We start from the raw sequence: 17,080 nt of genomic DNA on the forward strand, positions 1-17,080 counted from the left end.
TAATTATATTGATAAGTTTCTAGCCCAGAGTCACTAAGACATAGGAGACCTCTGCTGCCACAGGCACCTACCATACATCTTGCCCTCATCAGACAGGATAATCTTCCGTCGCCCACATGGTGGATATATGGCCAAGGCCTCCTGGAAACTCTGCTCAATGTCAGGACTCCATACTCCCTCGGCGTCATTATCCAATGATTTTTCCAACCCATCCCCCCCGTCCTGCCTCCCCTCTCCGGGGCTCCCACTCCCATTCCAGTCGTTGGACGCAATTGTGGCAGCTGGTGGGGCTCTGAGAAGAGCCGGTGGTCACTGAAGAGAAACCTGCAAAGACAGCAAGGAAACAGAATAAGATTAGTGCACATAGGTCAGGAAGGTGGCATCGGCCATTGGCAACCACATCATATACCGTGACTGGCACCAACGTACAGGTCGAGTCGCCTTTATCCAAAACCCTCAGGGCCACTGCATTCTGTATTTCACATAATTTTGGTTTTCAGATACCTCAAACTTACATCACAACAGCCGAAGCCTTGGCTAACTATGGCCTAAAGTTAATAAAACGGCTGGAAAAGTAAGATTCATCACTGAATAATAAATACAGGGTACCTGTAATGAGTTTCTTTATGACATGGCGACCACGAAAATCACAAGGTAAACAGTTCAGGCAAACAGCTAGACTTCCTGCGCTAAGGTCAACGAGGTTCAAAAAAAGTGCAGTTTTTAGACGTGTTCAGTTTTCAGATTTCCAGATAAAGGATACTCAACTTGTAAATCCAGCCTCACAATGCTACACATTGGAGATAATCACTACACTGTGCCACCACCACTCGCTGTTTAGGTTAGAGACTTTAGCACAAAAATCTATGTTACACTGATAGAGATGCCATCTCTCAGGTGAGATACTAAAACAAGGCCCCATTTGTCCACTCAGGTGGACATAGATCCCATGACACTATTTGGAAAAAGGCCAGGAAAGTTGTTCCCAGTTTCCTAGCCAATAATTACCCCTCATCTAACATTACTTAAAAAAATCAGATTATCTGATCATCATCATATTGCTATTGTGCAGATAAAATTTGCACTGCACAAGTGTCAGGCAAGACCACCTCCAAGAAGAAAGAATCTAACCATCTTGCCTGAACATTCAATGACATTACCATCACTGAATCCCCCACTTTCAACATCCTGGGCGTTACCATTGACCAGAAACTGACATATAAATACTGAGGCTGGGAATTCTGCAGTGAGTAATTCACCTCCTGACTCCCCAAAGCCTGTCCACCATCTACAAAGGCACAAGTCAGGAGTGTGATGGAATACTGCCCACTTACCTGAATGAGTGCCGCTCCTACAACACTCAAGAAGCTTGACACCATCCAGGACAAAGCAGCCCACTTCATTAGCGCCCCTTCCACAAACATTCACTCCCCCCCACCACCGATGCACAGTAGCAGCAGTGTGTACCATCTACAAGATGCACTGCAGGAACTCAGCAAGACTCCTTAGACAGCACCTTCCAAACCCACAACCACTACCATCTAGAAGGACATAGGAACACCATCACCTGAAAGTTCCCTCCAAGCCACTCACCAACCTGACTTAGAAATATATCGCTATTCCTTCACTGTCGCTGGGTCAAAATCCTGGAACTCCCTCCCTAACAGCATTGTGGGTGTACCTACACAGACTACAGCGCTCAAGGCAGCAGCTCACCACCACCTCAAGGGAAATTATGAATAGGCAATAAATGCTGGCCGTGCCAGCGATGCCCACATCCAATGAAAGAATAAAACAAAAAAGTTGGCTGCCATTTTTCCAACATTACAACAGTGACTACACTTTTAAAAGTACTTCACTTGTTTACAGTTCTACTTGGAAATGTCTTGAGGTCAAAGACGTGATATACAGGAAGGGTTTTTATTTACAGTAGATGGTTTGAGTTGACACTTCATTCTGAAGGAGTGCTGCATTGTCGTAGGTGCCAACTTTCAGATGAGAAATTAAATTGAGGTCCTGTCTGCCTGTTCAGGTAAATATAAAATTTAAATTTAAAAATGGAATTTCTGCCCTGTATTCTGGCCAACATTTATCCCTCCATTAACATCAAGGAAAATTATCTGGTCATTATCACATTGCTGTCTGTGGGACCTTGCTGTGCTCAAATTAGCTGCTACGTTCCCTACATTACAACAGTGACTACACTTCAAAATGTACGTCACTGGCTGTAAAATGCATTTGGACATCAAGACATCATGAAAGGCTCTATATAAATACAAGTCCTTTTTTTCTTGAAGAATGAACGAAAACAATTCTATCATTGATATAGTCGCTAAGCTGGGGACGTTATAGAAACAGACAATTGGAAGATCAGATGAGAAAGAAGAAAAAAAGTGATTAATTGAAGCATGGGAGCTAAATAGAATCCTATACGTTAAAAGCTGAGTCCTTTTTTTTGTCCAACTAAAGCTGTATACAAACCTGCCCCAGATTAGTTGGCAAATGGAGCCATACCTGTCTTATCTTTTTATGAAGATATAAAAGCAGTAGTTCTGGATGTAAAGTACATCAAAAAGTGGGTACAACACTCAGTGCTTTGGCAGTACTGAAATCTAAATCTAACCCCAATGGCAACTTAGTACAGGATGCAGTATCATCCAGAGTAAGCACATTGGGCACAAACTCCTATCTGATGGGGTTATTTTTAAAGTACCAGCCTCAGGTATCAACTGTGGTTGAGTCAATAGCATTCTCACCTCTGAGTCAGAGGGTTGCGGGTTCAAGTTCCACTCCAGAGATTGGAGCAAAAGCCAACTCCCTCAGTATCACATTGGGAGTGTGTTGCATTGTCAGAGGTGCATCTTTCAGATGACACATAAAACTGAGGTCCCTCAGGTAGTTAATGAGCCCATGGCCTTTTCAAAGAATGGCTTCTATGTTACAACAGTGAATAGATTTCACAAAGTACTTCATTAACTGGAAAGAGCTACAGGGCATCCTACAGGACATCCTTTCGTTCATCCTAGTGAAAGACTCTAGAGAAACACATGGCCTTTCAAGTCTTCCTTTCAATGCAGGGTAGAGTGTAGCCGACAGTAACCGTATCAGTTTGGGCTCTTATTATCTGATGGAATTAGGACATAAAGCACTAGTCCCATCTCTAAAGGAAGTTAATGGGCATTTGTTGGAAGGAAGCACAATCAGATTGGTATGAATCATGCCATGGCCACATGTTCCTTAGGCTCTTTCACATTGATTGGCAATGCAGGTCACACCCTCCAGCCATCATCCTGCAAGTTCAAATCAATCATCCGGAAAACCACAAACCCCCACTACAAGATACCAGTGCAAGCGCTAAACACAAACAGCCAATCGCAGGTGACTGTGCTCCTCCACACACAGCTCCGACATCATGCTGCAGTAACATATGGAACTGAATTTAAATGCTTCAGGGTGGGGGTGGAATCAATGGTGGAAGGAAGCACACAAAGGTCATTCTGACATCTGGACCAAAAAGAAAATGGTATCATTGGAAGGACCTTTAGACACGCTCTGAATTTTGAAGCAGTGGGTTCTCTCAACAAGAAACAATGAGTGATCCACCACAGCAATGTCCTTTCCGGAGGCTCAATAGCTAAAGGTTCTAAGACCGAGCAGTACAGATCTTACACTGGTCATGGCCTCACATGTTCCTTACCAGTGCCTGACCAGAACAAACTATATGGCCGCTTAGCTCATTTGCTGCTTGTGGAACCTTGCTATGTTTAAGTTGCATGCTATGCTCACCCACAACACAGCGGTGACTGCTCATACACACAGTGTACTCCTGATCATTCAAGATTGTTTTTTTTTGCACTGAAAAAATGCTGTTAACAATTTTGAGACACTAAGTCTCAATGTCTTCAAGCAGGGGAGAGCAAAAAAAAAACAGGGGTCTCACTTCTGATCACCATCTGTCACTGGAACACTCATGGACCAGTGAGATTGAACAAGGACGTATCGAGCTTGGCACAAAACCCAAGTGATCAAATCACCTCCAAACCTTTACCATCTAGCTTTGCAGATGCAACAACAAGTTGATTGTACTCTGAACATAGCAAAATATCCCAGTGCACTTTGGGAGTGTTATCAAACAAAAATTGGGACTGCACCAAAACAAAGGACTTGAAGAAAAGGGATTAGGATCTTGGTTAAAGAGCTGGCTTTTAATGCTGGGAAGAGAGGTGGAAAGGTTAGGGCCCAAACATCTGAAACATGGCCACCAATGGCATAACAAACAAAATATTGGAGGCACAAGAAGATGTCTGGGAGAAATGTAGAATTTTCCAAAGGTTGTAGAAATGGAGAAGCTTACAAAGATTGGGAAGGGTGAGGTCATTAGCTATTTGGATGAGGCAGGAAAGAGGCTACCCTAGCAGAGAGAGAGTGGAGAACAAGTTGAGGTTTTGTTGACTCCATAATACAACATAGCAGCTACCAGTGTGTCAAAAATTGCCCCAGTAATCCTCCCCAGTCTGTTTCTAACATAGTCATCGTGATATCCACAGGCGGAGGTATTTGTCACACAGCATCACCAGCTATGAACGTCTAGTTTACTGTCAAACAAGCCCATAACATTTCATAAGTCACTCATCCTTTGTGCACATATCATGCAATGTCATCCATTTTTCCTGTTATACTCTACATCGAGTAATTATCTAACAACATTGAGTTTTATGCCATCACATCACTGAATGGCACAGAATAATGTCCATTCATCTATCCAAAACTAGGGGTCAAATTCAGCCAGTACTACAGGATGGATTTTCTGGCTCCCGATCATCTTTCAATTGGGACAGTTTCAACTGGACGTGGGCCCAGAACACAAAGTTGGCACTAATTGAACAATGAGCACCTCATCTTCTTCCGAAGGACCGAGAGAGATGGGGGCGCCAGGCTGGGCTCGGGACAGAGAGCAGGGGAGAAAGACGTGAGAGTGAGATTGGATCAAGTATCAGTAGGAGAACATTTAGGGACAGTGATCAATGTATCCTAAGGTTTAGGTTGGCTAAGGAAAAGGACAAAGAACAATCTAAAGTAAGAATAATTAACTGGGGGGGAAGCCAGCTTCAATGAGGTAAGGATAGATCTGGACCAAATAAATGGGAGTCAAAGGTTGGCAGGAAAAACAATACTGAACTATGGGCTACCTTCAAAGAACAGATAGTTCAGCCACAGTCAAGGTATATTCCTTTGAAAGGGAAAGGTAGGGTAAACAAATCCAGAGCTCTCTGGATGACAAACTAGATAGAGATTAAGAAGAAGAAGAAAAAGTGTGCTTATGACAAATGTCATGTGGATAATACAATGTAGAGTTTGGCTGAATATATAAAGGTTCAGTGGGGAAGCAAATAAGAGAAGCAAAGAGGGAATATGAAAAGAGACTGGCAGCTAACATAAAAGGGAATCCCAAAGTCTTCCACAGGCATATATATAGTAAAAGGGTGGCAAAAGGGGGAGTGGGGCCTATTAGGGACATAAAAGGGGATTTACACATGGAGGCAGAAGGCACAGTGGAGGTATTAAATGAATATTTTGAATCTTGTCTTTACTAAGCAAGAAGATGCTACCCAGGCAATGATGAAATAGGAGGTAATTAATGCACTATAATGATTTAAAATTGGTAAAGAGGTTGTATTGAATAGGCTATCTATACTTAAAAGTTGATAAAGCACCAGGGCTGGATGAGATGCATCCAAGGATACTGAGGGAAGTGAGAGAGAAAATTGCAGAGGCATTGGCCATAATTTTTCACTCTTCCTTAGACTCGGGGTGGTGCCAGAGGACTGGGGAATTGCAAACATTACACCCTTTCTTTGAACAAGGGTATAAAGGTAAGCTCAGTGACTATAAGCCAGTCAGTTTAACTTCAGTGGCAGGGAAACTTCTAGTAACAACAATTCAGGATAAAATTAATAGCAATATGGGCAAATACGGGTTAATTAAGGAAAGCCCATTTGTTAAGGGAAAATCACATTCAACTAACTGGAGTTTTTTGAAGAGGTAACAGAGGGTTGATGAGGGTCATGCTGTTGATGTGATGTTCATGGACTTCCAAAAGACATTTGATACAGTGCCGTACCACAGACTTATGGGAAAAGTTATAGCTCTTGGTATAAAAGGGCAGGTAGCAACATGGATATGAAACGGCAGGAAGCAAAAAATAGTGGTTAGTGGATTTTTTCTCGAACTAGAGGAGTGTTTGCAGTGGAGATCCCCAGGGTTGGGACCCTTGCCCTTCCTAATGTATATTAATGATCTAAATCTCAGTGTACAGTGCACAGTGCACAATTTCAAAATTTACAGGCAATATCAAACTTGGAAGTATTGTGATCTGTGAGGAGGATAGTGTAGACTCCAAATGGACATAATAGACGGGTTGGTGGAATGGATAGATGAATGGATGGATGGGTGGGTGGCAGACGAAGTTCAATGCAGGGAAGTGTGAAGTGATTCATTTTGGTAGGAAGGACATGGAGAACCAATATAAAACAAAGGGTAAAATTCTAAAGGGAGCGCAGGAGCAGGGGAACCTGGACATAAAAGTGCATAAGTCACTGAAGGTAGCAGGACAGGTTGAGAGAGCAGATAATAATGTATATAGTACCCTAAGCTTTATTAATAGAGGCAGAGATTACAAGAACAAGGAGGTTATGTTGAACTTGTATAGAATACTAGTTTGACCTCAGCCAGAGTGTTGCATCCAGTTCTGGGCACCAAACTCTGGGAAAGATATCAAGGCATTGGAGAAAGTACAGAAAGATTCACGAGAATAGTCCAATAAATGAGGAACTTCAGTTATGAGATAGTACCAAAATCTCTCAACTGTTTTCCTTGGAGAAGAGGAGGCTGAGAGGGGATTTGCTGGAGGTACTCAAAATCATGAGGGTTCTGGACAGAGTAGATAGGGAGAAACTGTTCCCACTCATGAAGGGATCAAGAATGAGAGGGCACAGATTTAAAATAATTGGCAAAAAAAGAGAAACAGTGACATGAGGAAAAACATTTTTGCGCAAATGGTTTTGGGGTCTGGAATGCACTGCCTGAGACTGTGGTGGAGGCAGGTTCAATGGAGGCATTCAAGAGGGAATTATTTAGACTTTTATCTGTAAAGGAAGAATGTGCAGGGATACAGGCGAATGGCACTAGGTGAATTGCTCATTCAGAGAGTCAGGGCCGACATGATGGACTAAATGGTCTCCTTCAGCATTGTAACAATTCTGTGAGTGGGAGAGTGTGTGCAGTGAGAGAGAGGGAAGGGGGAAGGGAGTGAGAGAGAGAGAGAGAGAGAGAAAGAAAAAGAGAGAGAGAAAGACAGACATGAGATAGAGGGAGAGAGGGGTGACAGAAAAAAAAACAAAGCACCAGTCCACTCTGTGGATCTTCCTAAGGCTGGTGTTAAGTGTAAACAGCTGTGCAATACCTGATGTGGGATTGTTTTGAAGCTGAACGTGCAACATTGGCACTTGCTCCGATTCCAAGCACTCATACTAATCATGTTGATAAGGACAAAAATGTAAAAACCTGCTTAGCTGTCAAATTAAACTCACGGTGTACAAGTTATACTGGGTTGTTCAGATTTGCATATCCAGCCAAAAGTCCTGTACAGAATCTAGACATCACAGGAACCAATTGTATATATTGAATCTAAACTAAAGGAAGTTGTAATGAGGTATCGAAGAGATACAAAGCCAATAAACTACTGCTATATAATAACTAATTTTTGGAAAAAAATCATCGAAAAGAATAAACTGCACTGCAATCCAACACTACCAATTCTGACAGAAGTGTTCACTGTGAAGTAAATGGGTCCACTGTCCTTTGTTTAGACGCTTAGTCACATAATCTGACCAGGAATTGTTTACTGCACAAGAAATTTTGCTGCTTCTAGTTTACATGCATCATAAATCTTTTTTTTTAAAACAAAGAGTACTCATGCACATCAAAGCTACATGCATCCCACACATGTCCAGACCACACCTTTGCAGAATTGAACAATCCCATCGGTGGGAGCTCCTCTTTGGATCGATGGTTCTTGACCTGAGGTCTTCCCCAGTGCCCCAGGACTGAGGTGTTCACTGAATAGCTCTGCAGAGCAGGGCAGAACCAAAGCAAGGACCAAAGACAAACTGATCCAAGAGCCATGAGGAAGAGCATTGAAAAGCAAAAGAAAAAAAAGTGAGCAGCGTGGGGGTGGGGGAATATTAAAGAGCTCCAAATCTATTTGAAGTTTGAGGAAAAACTAGCCAAAGATAAAGATTAAACTGTCTCCTTGCTTCACCCCCCCCCATGGATCCATGGAACATGGAATCTTCCAAAGGGTCACCAGTTGCAGTGTTGGGGTCAGGCTCCACACGTTCATTGGGAATGTTGCATGTGTATATTTGAAAGTGTCGACTGCCAGAATAGTCATCCAGTTATAAAATGTCAGCTTGTGAACTTAAAGGCGGCTCTCCATTGGTTGGGAATGACCTAATGATTTATAAATATAATCTTCTCTTTCCTTCAACCCCCTCCCCCACACCACCCACCCAAACAAAATATTGTAATCCATCTCTGTTTCTCCAAATAGATAACAAACAGCAGCCTAACATGAGGCCTGCATGGCCTTGGAATTCTCCTCACATAGCTGCTATATTCTTTTACTAGTCATCGTGCTTATTTCCCCTTACTGCACAGGTCTTGTGAATCAGAAGTGGAGATTTGGCATTCATCTTAGGCCTGTTCTGAAGTTTGCCATCTCATTTCCTGCTGGGTTTTTGTGGACTCACGTCCCACTCCAGGACTTGAGTAGAGGTCAGGGCTGACACTCCAGTGCAGTGCCTGGGGGGAGTGCTGCAGTGCCAGAGAGGCTGTCTTTCGAATGAGGCGTTGAAACAAGGCCCCACCTCCTTTCAGGTGGATGTAAAGGAACCGATGACACTATTTCAAAGAACAGGAGCATTCCCCCTGGTGCCCTGGCCAATATTTATTCCTCAAACAATACCCCAATAACAAATTATCTGGTCATTAGCACATTGCTTGTTCGTGGGAGCTTCCTGTGTGCAAATTGGCTGATGTGTATAGTAATTATGGTTTTATTTAGTGTAATGTACCTTTAAGAATAATACTTAAGGAATATCACATTATCTGTAGTAACCAATAGGAGAGTAGCGTGGGCTATCTCAGCAGTCAATGTAGAGATAGAGTTGGAGTTAAAAGCACACATGTAGTTGCTGCCAAGTATATTGTAAATAAATTAACGCGCAAAATTTCACCCATGTCGGCGGGCTGGATGGGAGTAGTCAGGAAGCCACCTGTAATTGGGGCCGGAAGGCAATTTCACGCTGGCAGGCCAATTAAAACCTGCCCAGCGTGAAACAGGAGCAGCAGCTCAAGTGCAATCTCTGCGCATGTGCGCAAGTGTGCGCTTCATCATCTCCTTGAGGCACAGAGCTGCCTCAGGGAGATGATATGTTATATTAAAAAGAATGAAAATAAAAACATAATGAAACATGACCCCTGATATGACTCTGTCACATGATCAAGGACATGTTATTACTTAAGTATTAACATTTTTATTTTATTTTTACTTGCTTTAGGAAACCTCACCCGCCCTTGGATAAAGTTTCCTTTTTTTAAATTCATTCATGGGATGTGGGTGTCACTGGCTGGGCCAGCATTTATTGCCCATCGCCAGTTGCCCTTCAAAAAGGTGGTGGTGAGCTGCCACCTTGAACCGCTGCAGTCCATGTGCTGTAGGTACACCCACAGTGCTGTTAGGAAGGGAGTTCCAGGATTTTGACCTAGTGACAGTGAAGGAACGGCAATAAATTTCCAAGTCAGGTTGATAAGTGATTTGGATGGGAACTTCCAAGTGGTGGTGTTCACATCTTTCTGCTGCCTTTGTTCTTCTAGATGATAGTGGTCATGGGTTTGGAGGGTGCTGTCGAAGGTGCCTTAGTGAATTCCTGCAGTGCATCTTGTAGGTGGTACACACTGCTGCTACTGTGCATCGGTGGTGGAGGGAGTGAAAGTTTGTGGATGTAGTGCCAGTCAAGCGGACTGCTTTGTCCTGGACGGTGTCCAGCTTCTTCAGTGTTGTAGGAGTTGCACTCATCCAGGCAAGTGGTGAGTATTCCATCTATACCTCAACCCCCTCCCACAGCACCTTCCCATGCATCCGCAGAAGGTGCAACACCTGCCCCTTTACTTTCCCCCTCCTCACCATCCAATGGCCCAAACACTCCTTTCAAGTGAAGCAGCACTTCACTCGCACTGCCCTCAATTTAGTCTACTGCATTCGGTGCTCCTAATGCAGTTTCCTCTACATTGGAGAGACCAACGCAGACTGGGTGACCGCTTTGCGGAACACATTCAGTCTGTCCGCAAGCATAACCATGACCTTCCTGTTGCTTGCCATTTCAACACACCACCCAGCTCTCATGCCCACATGTCCATCCTTGGCCAGCTGCAATGTTCCAGTGAAACTCAATGCAAACTGGAGGAACAGCACCTCATCTTCTGATTAGGGACTTTACAGCCTTCCAGACTTAATATTGAGTTCAACAACTTCAGATCATGAACTCTCTCCTCCATCCCCAGCGCCTTTCTGAATAATTTATAATTATTTATTTATATTTATTTTTCTTTTCCTACCTATTTCCATTATTTTTAAATGCATTTCCATCCATTGTTTTATCTCCACCATTTAGCCTTTTTCGATCCCTTCCCCCCACCCCACCCCCCAAAGGGCTTTCTGTCACTTGCTCGCCCTGCTTTCTACCCTTAATGTCATCATTAGCACAAACCTCAGCTAATATCACCACCATCAACACCCCTTTGTCCATTTGTCTATGACATCTTTGGCAATCTCTTCTTTGCCTCCACCTATCACTGGCCCTCTATCCAGGTCTAGCTGTCCCCTCAGCCAGCTTATATTTAAAACAAAAACAGAATTACCTGGAAAAACTCAGCAGGTCCGGCAGCATCGGCGGAGAAGAAAAGAGTTGACGTTTCGAGTCCTCATGACCCTTCAACAGAAGGGTCATGAGGACTCGAAACGTCAACTCTTTTCTTCTCCGCCGGTGCTGCCGGACCTGCTGAGTTTTTCCAGGTAAGTCTGTTTTTGTTTTGGATTTCCAGCATCCACTGTTTTTTTGTTTTTATCTCAGCTTATATTTAACCTCATTTCAATACTTCTTAGTTCTGATCAAGAGTCATACGAACACGAAACGTTAACTGTGTTCCTCTCCACAGATGTGGCCAGACCTGAGTTTTTCCAACTATTTTTGTTTTTGTTTCAGTATTCCATCACATTCCTGACTTGTGCCTTGTAGATGGCAGACAGGCTTTGGCAGTCAGGAGGTGAGTTACTCATTGTACAATTCTTGCCAAATGGCAAGTAAGATTCGCGCCACACAAGTGTCAGGCAATGACCATTGCCAACAAGAGAATCCAACCATCGCCTCTTGATGTTCAATGGCATTACCACTAACAACATCCTGGGGGTTACCACAGACCAGAACCTGAACTGGATGAGCCATATAAATACTGTGGCTACAAGAGCAGGTCAGAGACTAGGAATCGTGCAACGAGTAACTCACATCCTGACTTTCCAAAGCCTGTCCACCATCAACAAGTGCAAAAAAGTCCTAAAGTCCTAAAAAACACAAAGGCTGCTTTGGCCTTCTCGCCTATCCGCCAAAGGCCTGTCCAGGTTGGACGGGCAGCGAAAAATTCAAGTCAATCAATAATTTAATGGCTTTAACAGGCCTTTCAATTGTTGGCGGGCCCGCCGAATGAAATATCACGCGACTACGCGTTGACGCCGGGACGCTCGCCTGACATCAACACATGTCACTTTACGCTCGAGTGGGTTGGGCGCACACGCGCCACCAAGCTAAAATTTTAACCCAATATTTCCACCCAAGAAGTGTCTGCAGATCAACTCTATCACTAATGGTACAGCTCAGCCACCCTTACAACAAACTGGCGATGAGGATAAAACAAGCTTTAACAGAAGAGATCAAGTTAAAAAGAAATTGGCACTGTACCTCACCCAATGATTGTAAGTAGCAAGCTCCATTAGAATTGAAGAAGTTATCGCCTCTCAAAATGCCACAATTTGGAGAATTGATCTTCTTGAACTAGCCACAGACGATTGGTCTCATTATATAGAACGCCTCACGTTCTTTTTTCAAGCGAACAAGATTATGGGGGAAGAGAAGAAGCGAGCGATCCTTGAGTACTTGTGGGAGCAAAACCTACAGTCTGATAGCACCCAGTGCCCCACATTCGAAGAATTTCGATGAATTGATGGACCTCATGAAGGGTCATTTTCAACCCAAACCCTCAGTCACGTTGCAAAGATTCAGGTTTAATTTAAATAGAGCCCCGGGTGAGACAATTGCATGCTACTTGGCAAATTTCAAGCAGCTAACGGAACATTGAGAGTTCAGTCCGACTCTGAATGACATACTCAGAGATCGTTTAGTGTGTGGTGTGAAAGAGGACACTATTCAGAAAAGATTATTGTCCGAAGTGAACCTGGATTTCAAGAAGGCGCTAGAGATAGCGCTGGCCATGGAAAGCATTGTAAAAGATTCAAAAGCAATACAGGTTGTGCAAAACGGCACCGTCCTCCACATCATGTAGGAAACCTCAGCTGAAAGAGGCGCAAAAAAGTGAGACTCCGCCGAACAGCGGGAAACTGCCCCCGCTAGCCAAAGAATTTTTAAAAAGTAACTTAGCAGCAAAATTGAAGAATAATTTTACTAGAGGGGGAAAACAAACAGTCTTTTAGTAATTGGCAGTTTAAAAAAAAACAAATGCTACTATTGTCACAGAAATGGAAATATAATGAGGCAATGAAGGGAAAGATTCAAGCAGACCTGTAAACAAAGAAGAAGCCCAATGAAATCTACAACATATAAGAGCCTGAAATAACAAATTCAGACATTTACTCATCGTTTAGTCTGAAAGTTGGAAAGACAGAACCAATATTTGTCGCAGTGAAAGTAAATGGCAAACCTGTTAGAATGGAAGTGGACACGGGAGCTTCCACTACAGTAACTGGGGAAGATACCTTTAGATATTTGAATAATGGTCATCAGTTAATTTTAGAAGAAACAGCTGCCAAGTTAAAAACATATTTGGGTGAAGACATTCAAGTAAAAGGCACAGGGCGGGATTATCCGGACCCACCTGCTGCCAGGATCATCCAGTCCGGCTGCAAGTCAATGGACTTCTGGCTGGGGTGATGCCTCACCCTCGGCAGGTGACAGAGCTGGCAAATCTTGGCCATAAGCAGAGTGACTGTCCATTATGGAAGCCAATCGACAAAGCTACCCTTGATGCTGGATTGGGAGCAGTGCTCTCTCATTGTTTGGATGACGGCATGGAACAACCAATCAAGAACACCAGAGCGGAAAAGGGATACTCGCAGATGGGAAAAGGCAGCCTGGCCATCATCTTTGGCATCAAGAAATTTCACCAGTAAGTACACGGCCGTCATTTTACAATCATTTCAGACCACAAACCATTGCTAGAATTGTTTAGTGAGGACAAGACTAAACCACCCATAGCCTCAGCAAGAATACAACAATGGGCCTTAATTCTGGCAGCATATGAATACACTTTCATTCATAGGCCTGGCAATCAAAACGCAAGCCTCCTTGGGCAAAATTGGTTAAAGGAGATTAAATTAGAATGGACTGAAATTTTCCAGTTGAGAGCAATTGGGCTGCCATAGTTGCTTAGAAAGTGCTCCACCATCTTTAGGGACGAACTGGGGAAAATACAGGGCCTGGAGACCAACATTCATCTGGATCTGGAAGGAACCCCTCACCTCATGAAGGTGAAACTGGTGCCACATGCCCTGAGAGAAAAAGTCAACATTGAACTGAACAGACTAGAGAAACTGAATGTTATACAACCTGTTCTGTGTTCAGAATGGGCAGCACCCATAGTCTCCATCCTTAAACCCAACCAATGCATCTGAATTTGTGGAGATTACAAACTGTCAGTTAATAAAGTAGACAGGCACCCCATTTCAAAAATCGAAGACTGTATGCCAAGCTGGCAGAAGGTACAATGTACACAAAGGTTGACATGAGTTATGCTTATCAACAACTAGAATTGGATAATTCCTCCCAGGAATTTGTCACAATTAATACCCACAAAGGGCTGTACCAATATAGAAGATTGCTTTTCGGTGTCTCCTCCACTTGTGCCATTTTTCAGAGAGCAATGAAAAGCTTACTGCAGGGACTGCCCCAGGTTGTAGTCTATTTAGATGATATATTGGTGACAGGATTCACTGAAAAAGAGCATTTGGGAAAAGTAGATGAAGTCTTAAAACGTGTCTTGCAAGCTGGAGTACATTAAAAAAGTGCACATTCCAAGCGAGGGAGGTAATCTATTCGGGTCACAAGGTAGATTCACAGGGGCTCAACCCGGTTGAGAAGGTGAGAGCCATAAGGGAAGCACCTGTGCAAAAGAACACCTCAGATCATTCCTAGGAATGATCAATTATTATGGGCGGTTCTTAACCAATTTGTCTACAATGCTGGTCCCCCTGCATTCTCTACTCAAAAAGAACCAATGTTGGTTTGGGAGGTGCCCCAGAAAGAATTGGTGCTGACATGTGACGCATCTCCCAATGGAATGGGAACAGTGCTCTCTCATTGGATGGATGATGGCACAGAACAGCCAATAGGTTACATATTAAGAACACTCACCACAGCGGAAAAGGGATACCCGCAGATGGAAAAAGGCAGCCTGGCCATCATCTTTGGTGTTAAGAGATTTCACAAATACACAGCTGTCATTTTACAATCGTTTTAGACCACAAACCATTGCTGGATTGTTTAGTGAGGACAAGACCACACCACCCATAGCCTCAGCAAGAATACAACGATGGGCTTTAATTCTGGCAGCATTCAAATACACTTTCATACATAGGCCTGGCAATCAAATCACAAACGCCGATGCCCTTAGTCATTTGCCTTTACACGAAAATGATCAGCACGTCCCAGTTCCACAGGAACTTGTTTCATTGTTAAATTTCTCGACGGACCAGAGACTGGACAAATTGGGACCCACTCTCAGGTATGAGAGCAAGTGCTACATGGTTGGTCACAGGGGCCAGGATCTGATGAAATGAAACTGTACTTCAACAGAATTGTGAAATAACCAGCCAGGATGACATCTTATTGTGGGGAGCATGAGTGATAGTTCCTCCAAAGAGAAGGGAGCCATTTTTAATTGAACCACACAGCTACCTATGGTGGCCTGGGATGGATGGCAAAATAGAGAGTTTAGTAAAGCACTGTATGCAATGTCAGCAATTACAGAAGTTGCTAACGACAGCTCTGTTATACCACGGGATTGGCTGGGTAGACCCTGGGTGCGATTGCACATTTTTACCAGGAAAGATCCAACGTAGTCAATGTTTCTGCTCATTGTTGACACCCATTCAAAATGGTTGGACGTATATGAGGTGAAGTCACAGACATCGGCCGCTACAATTAAAAAACTACGTCAGAGCTTTGCCATTCATAGACTACCAGTAGTCATCGTTTCCGATAACGGCGCAGCATTTACGCGTGCTGAGCTTCAACGGTTTATCAGCCTCAACGGTATCACTTGTAAAAACTGCACAGTACCACTCTTCTTCAAACGGACTGGCTAAAAGGGCAGTTCAAACGTTCAAGACAGGCATGAAAAAGCTAACTGGCGATTCCTTGGCAACCAAGGTAACATGCTTTCTTTTTCATTACAGGACCACCCCTCACAAAACAACAGGTGTCACACCTGTGGACTTATTGTTGAAATGCCATCTCAGGACAAGATTGAGCTTAATAATGTTGAATTTAAGGGGAAGGGAGTCAGGGAAGCCAGGAAACTAGACATGACTGGCATAGTCACAAGACGAACGGGAAACATTTTGGGGAAGGACCAAAGTGGTTACCGGGTGAAATGAATGCGGTGACTGGACCTCTATCTTATCACATGGAAATGGAAGGCCAGATCATTCATAAACATGTGGACCATTTAAGGAAGAGCGAGACAAATCACCAAGATTTGGTTCCACCAGTGATCATGATTGGGTCTATATTTCCTGTTGAGGACTCTTAACCCAGGACTGACACGTCTGATGTTCCTGTAAAGAGTTGAGGATACAGAACTGCAAGTGCCCACTAATGTTCAGGCAACTCTGGGAAAGGAGGTTCCTGACAAAGAATCTGAGGTGGTGGAGCTGCGATGTTCCACAAGTACCAGGAAACCACCTGATAGACTGAACTTGTAAATTCCTTACCCAGTGTAAATATTGTGTTGTCTTAAAAAATATGTACTTGTAAATATATATATAGCTGAGTTAAAGGGGGGAGGAATGTAGTAATTATGGATTAATTTAGTGTGTAATATACCTTTAAGAATAATGCTTGTTAAGGAAGATCACATGATCTGTCGTAACCAATAGGAGAGTAGCACAGGCTACCTCAGTAGATAGTGTAGAGATAGAGTGAGAGTTGAAAGAACATGTGTAGTTGCTGCTGAGTACATTGTAAATAAACTTAATGTTTCCACCCATGAAGTGTCTGCAGATCAACTCTATCATTAATAGCATAACTTGGCTGCCCTACAACACTGTTTCCAAAATACAGCAGTGACTACACTTTGGGATGTCCAGTGGTCATGAAAGGTGCTGGATTTCAAATACAGCAGGATCACAAACAGTGTCACATGACTAACCAGCCAGACTGATAGGGAGAGCAGAGGGTGCCACAATTGTTAGCAGATCTGATCCCTTAAAGACAAGATCTCTTGCATAGTTATTGGGGCACTACATGGTATGCCACTAGGTCATACAGACCAAGAACTTTCCAGTTCAAACCCTGTGTGAATCAAATGATCTGAACCAGAGGACGTGGCTCAATGTTACAGAACTCAGCTGTATTTTAGTGATGGTAAAGGTTTGTGCAAGACAGAGAAGGGGGAAAGAAGGATCCAGAAAAATAAATGTATATATCCGTCTTTGGGTTTCAGTAATCTAAGT

General features: G+C 43.3%; 1 protein-coding gene across 10 annotated transcripts in view; it reads right to left on the bottom strand.

Moving 5' to 3' along the window:
- The window catches only part of LOC121281920 (transcriptional enhancer factor TEF-5-like), a 311,062-nt gene that overhangs the window by 177,457 nt on the left and 116,525 nt on the right, over positions 1-17,080 (bottom strand). For 9 of the 10 annotated variants that reach the window (XM_041195119.1, XM_041195116.1, XM_041195113.1 and 6 more), the window contains exon 3: positions 72-324. The exons of the other annotated variant lie outside the window; for it this stretch is intronic. In XM_041195119.1, the coding sequence (XP_041051053.1) occupies positions 72-78 (7 nt within the window). In that variant the 5' untranslated portion in view covers positions 79-324. The remainder of the gene's footprint in view (positions 1-71; positions 325-17,080) is intronic. 10 annotated transcript variants of the gene reach the window in all.

Source organism: Carcharodon carcharias, chromosome 9, assembly GCF_017639515.1.
Source record: "Carcharodon carcharias isolate sCarCar2 chromosome 9, sCarCar2.pri, whole genome shotgun sequence".
In the NCBI taxonomy this organism is placed as follows: domain Eukaryota; kingdom Metazoa; phylum Chordata; class Chondrichthyes; order Lamniformes; family Lamnidae; genus Carcharodon; species Carcharodon carcharias.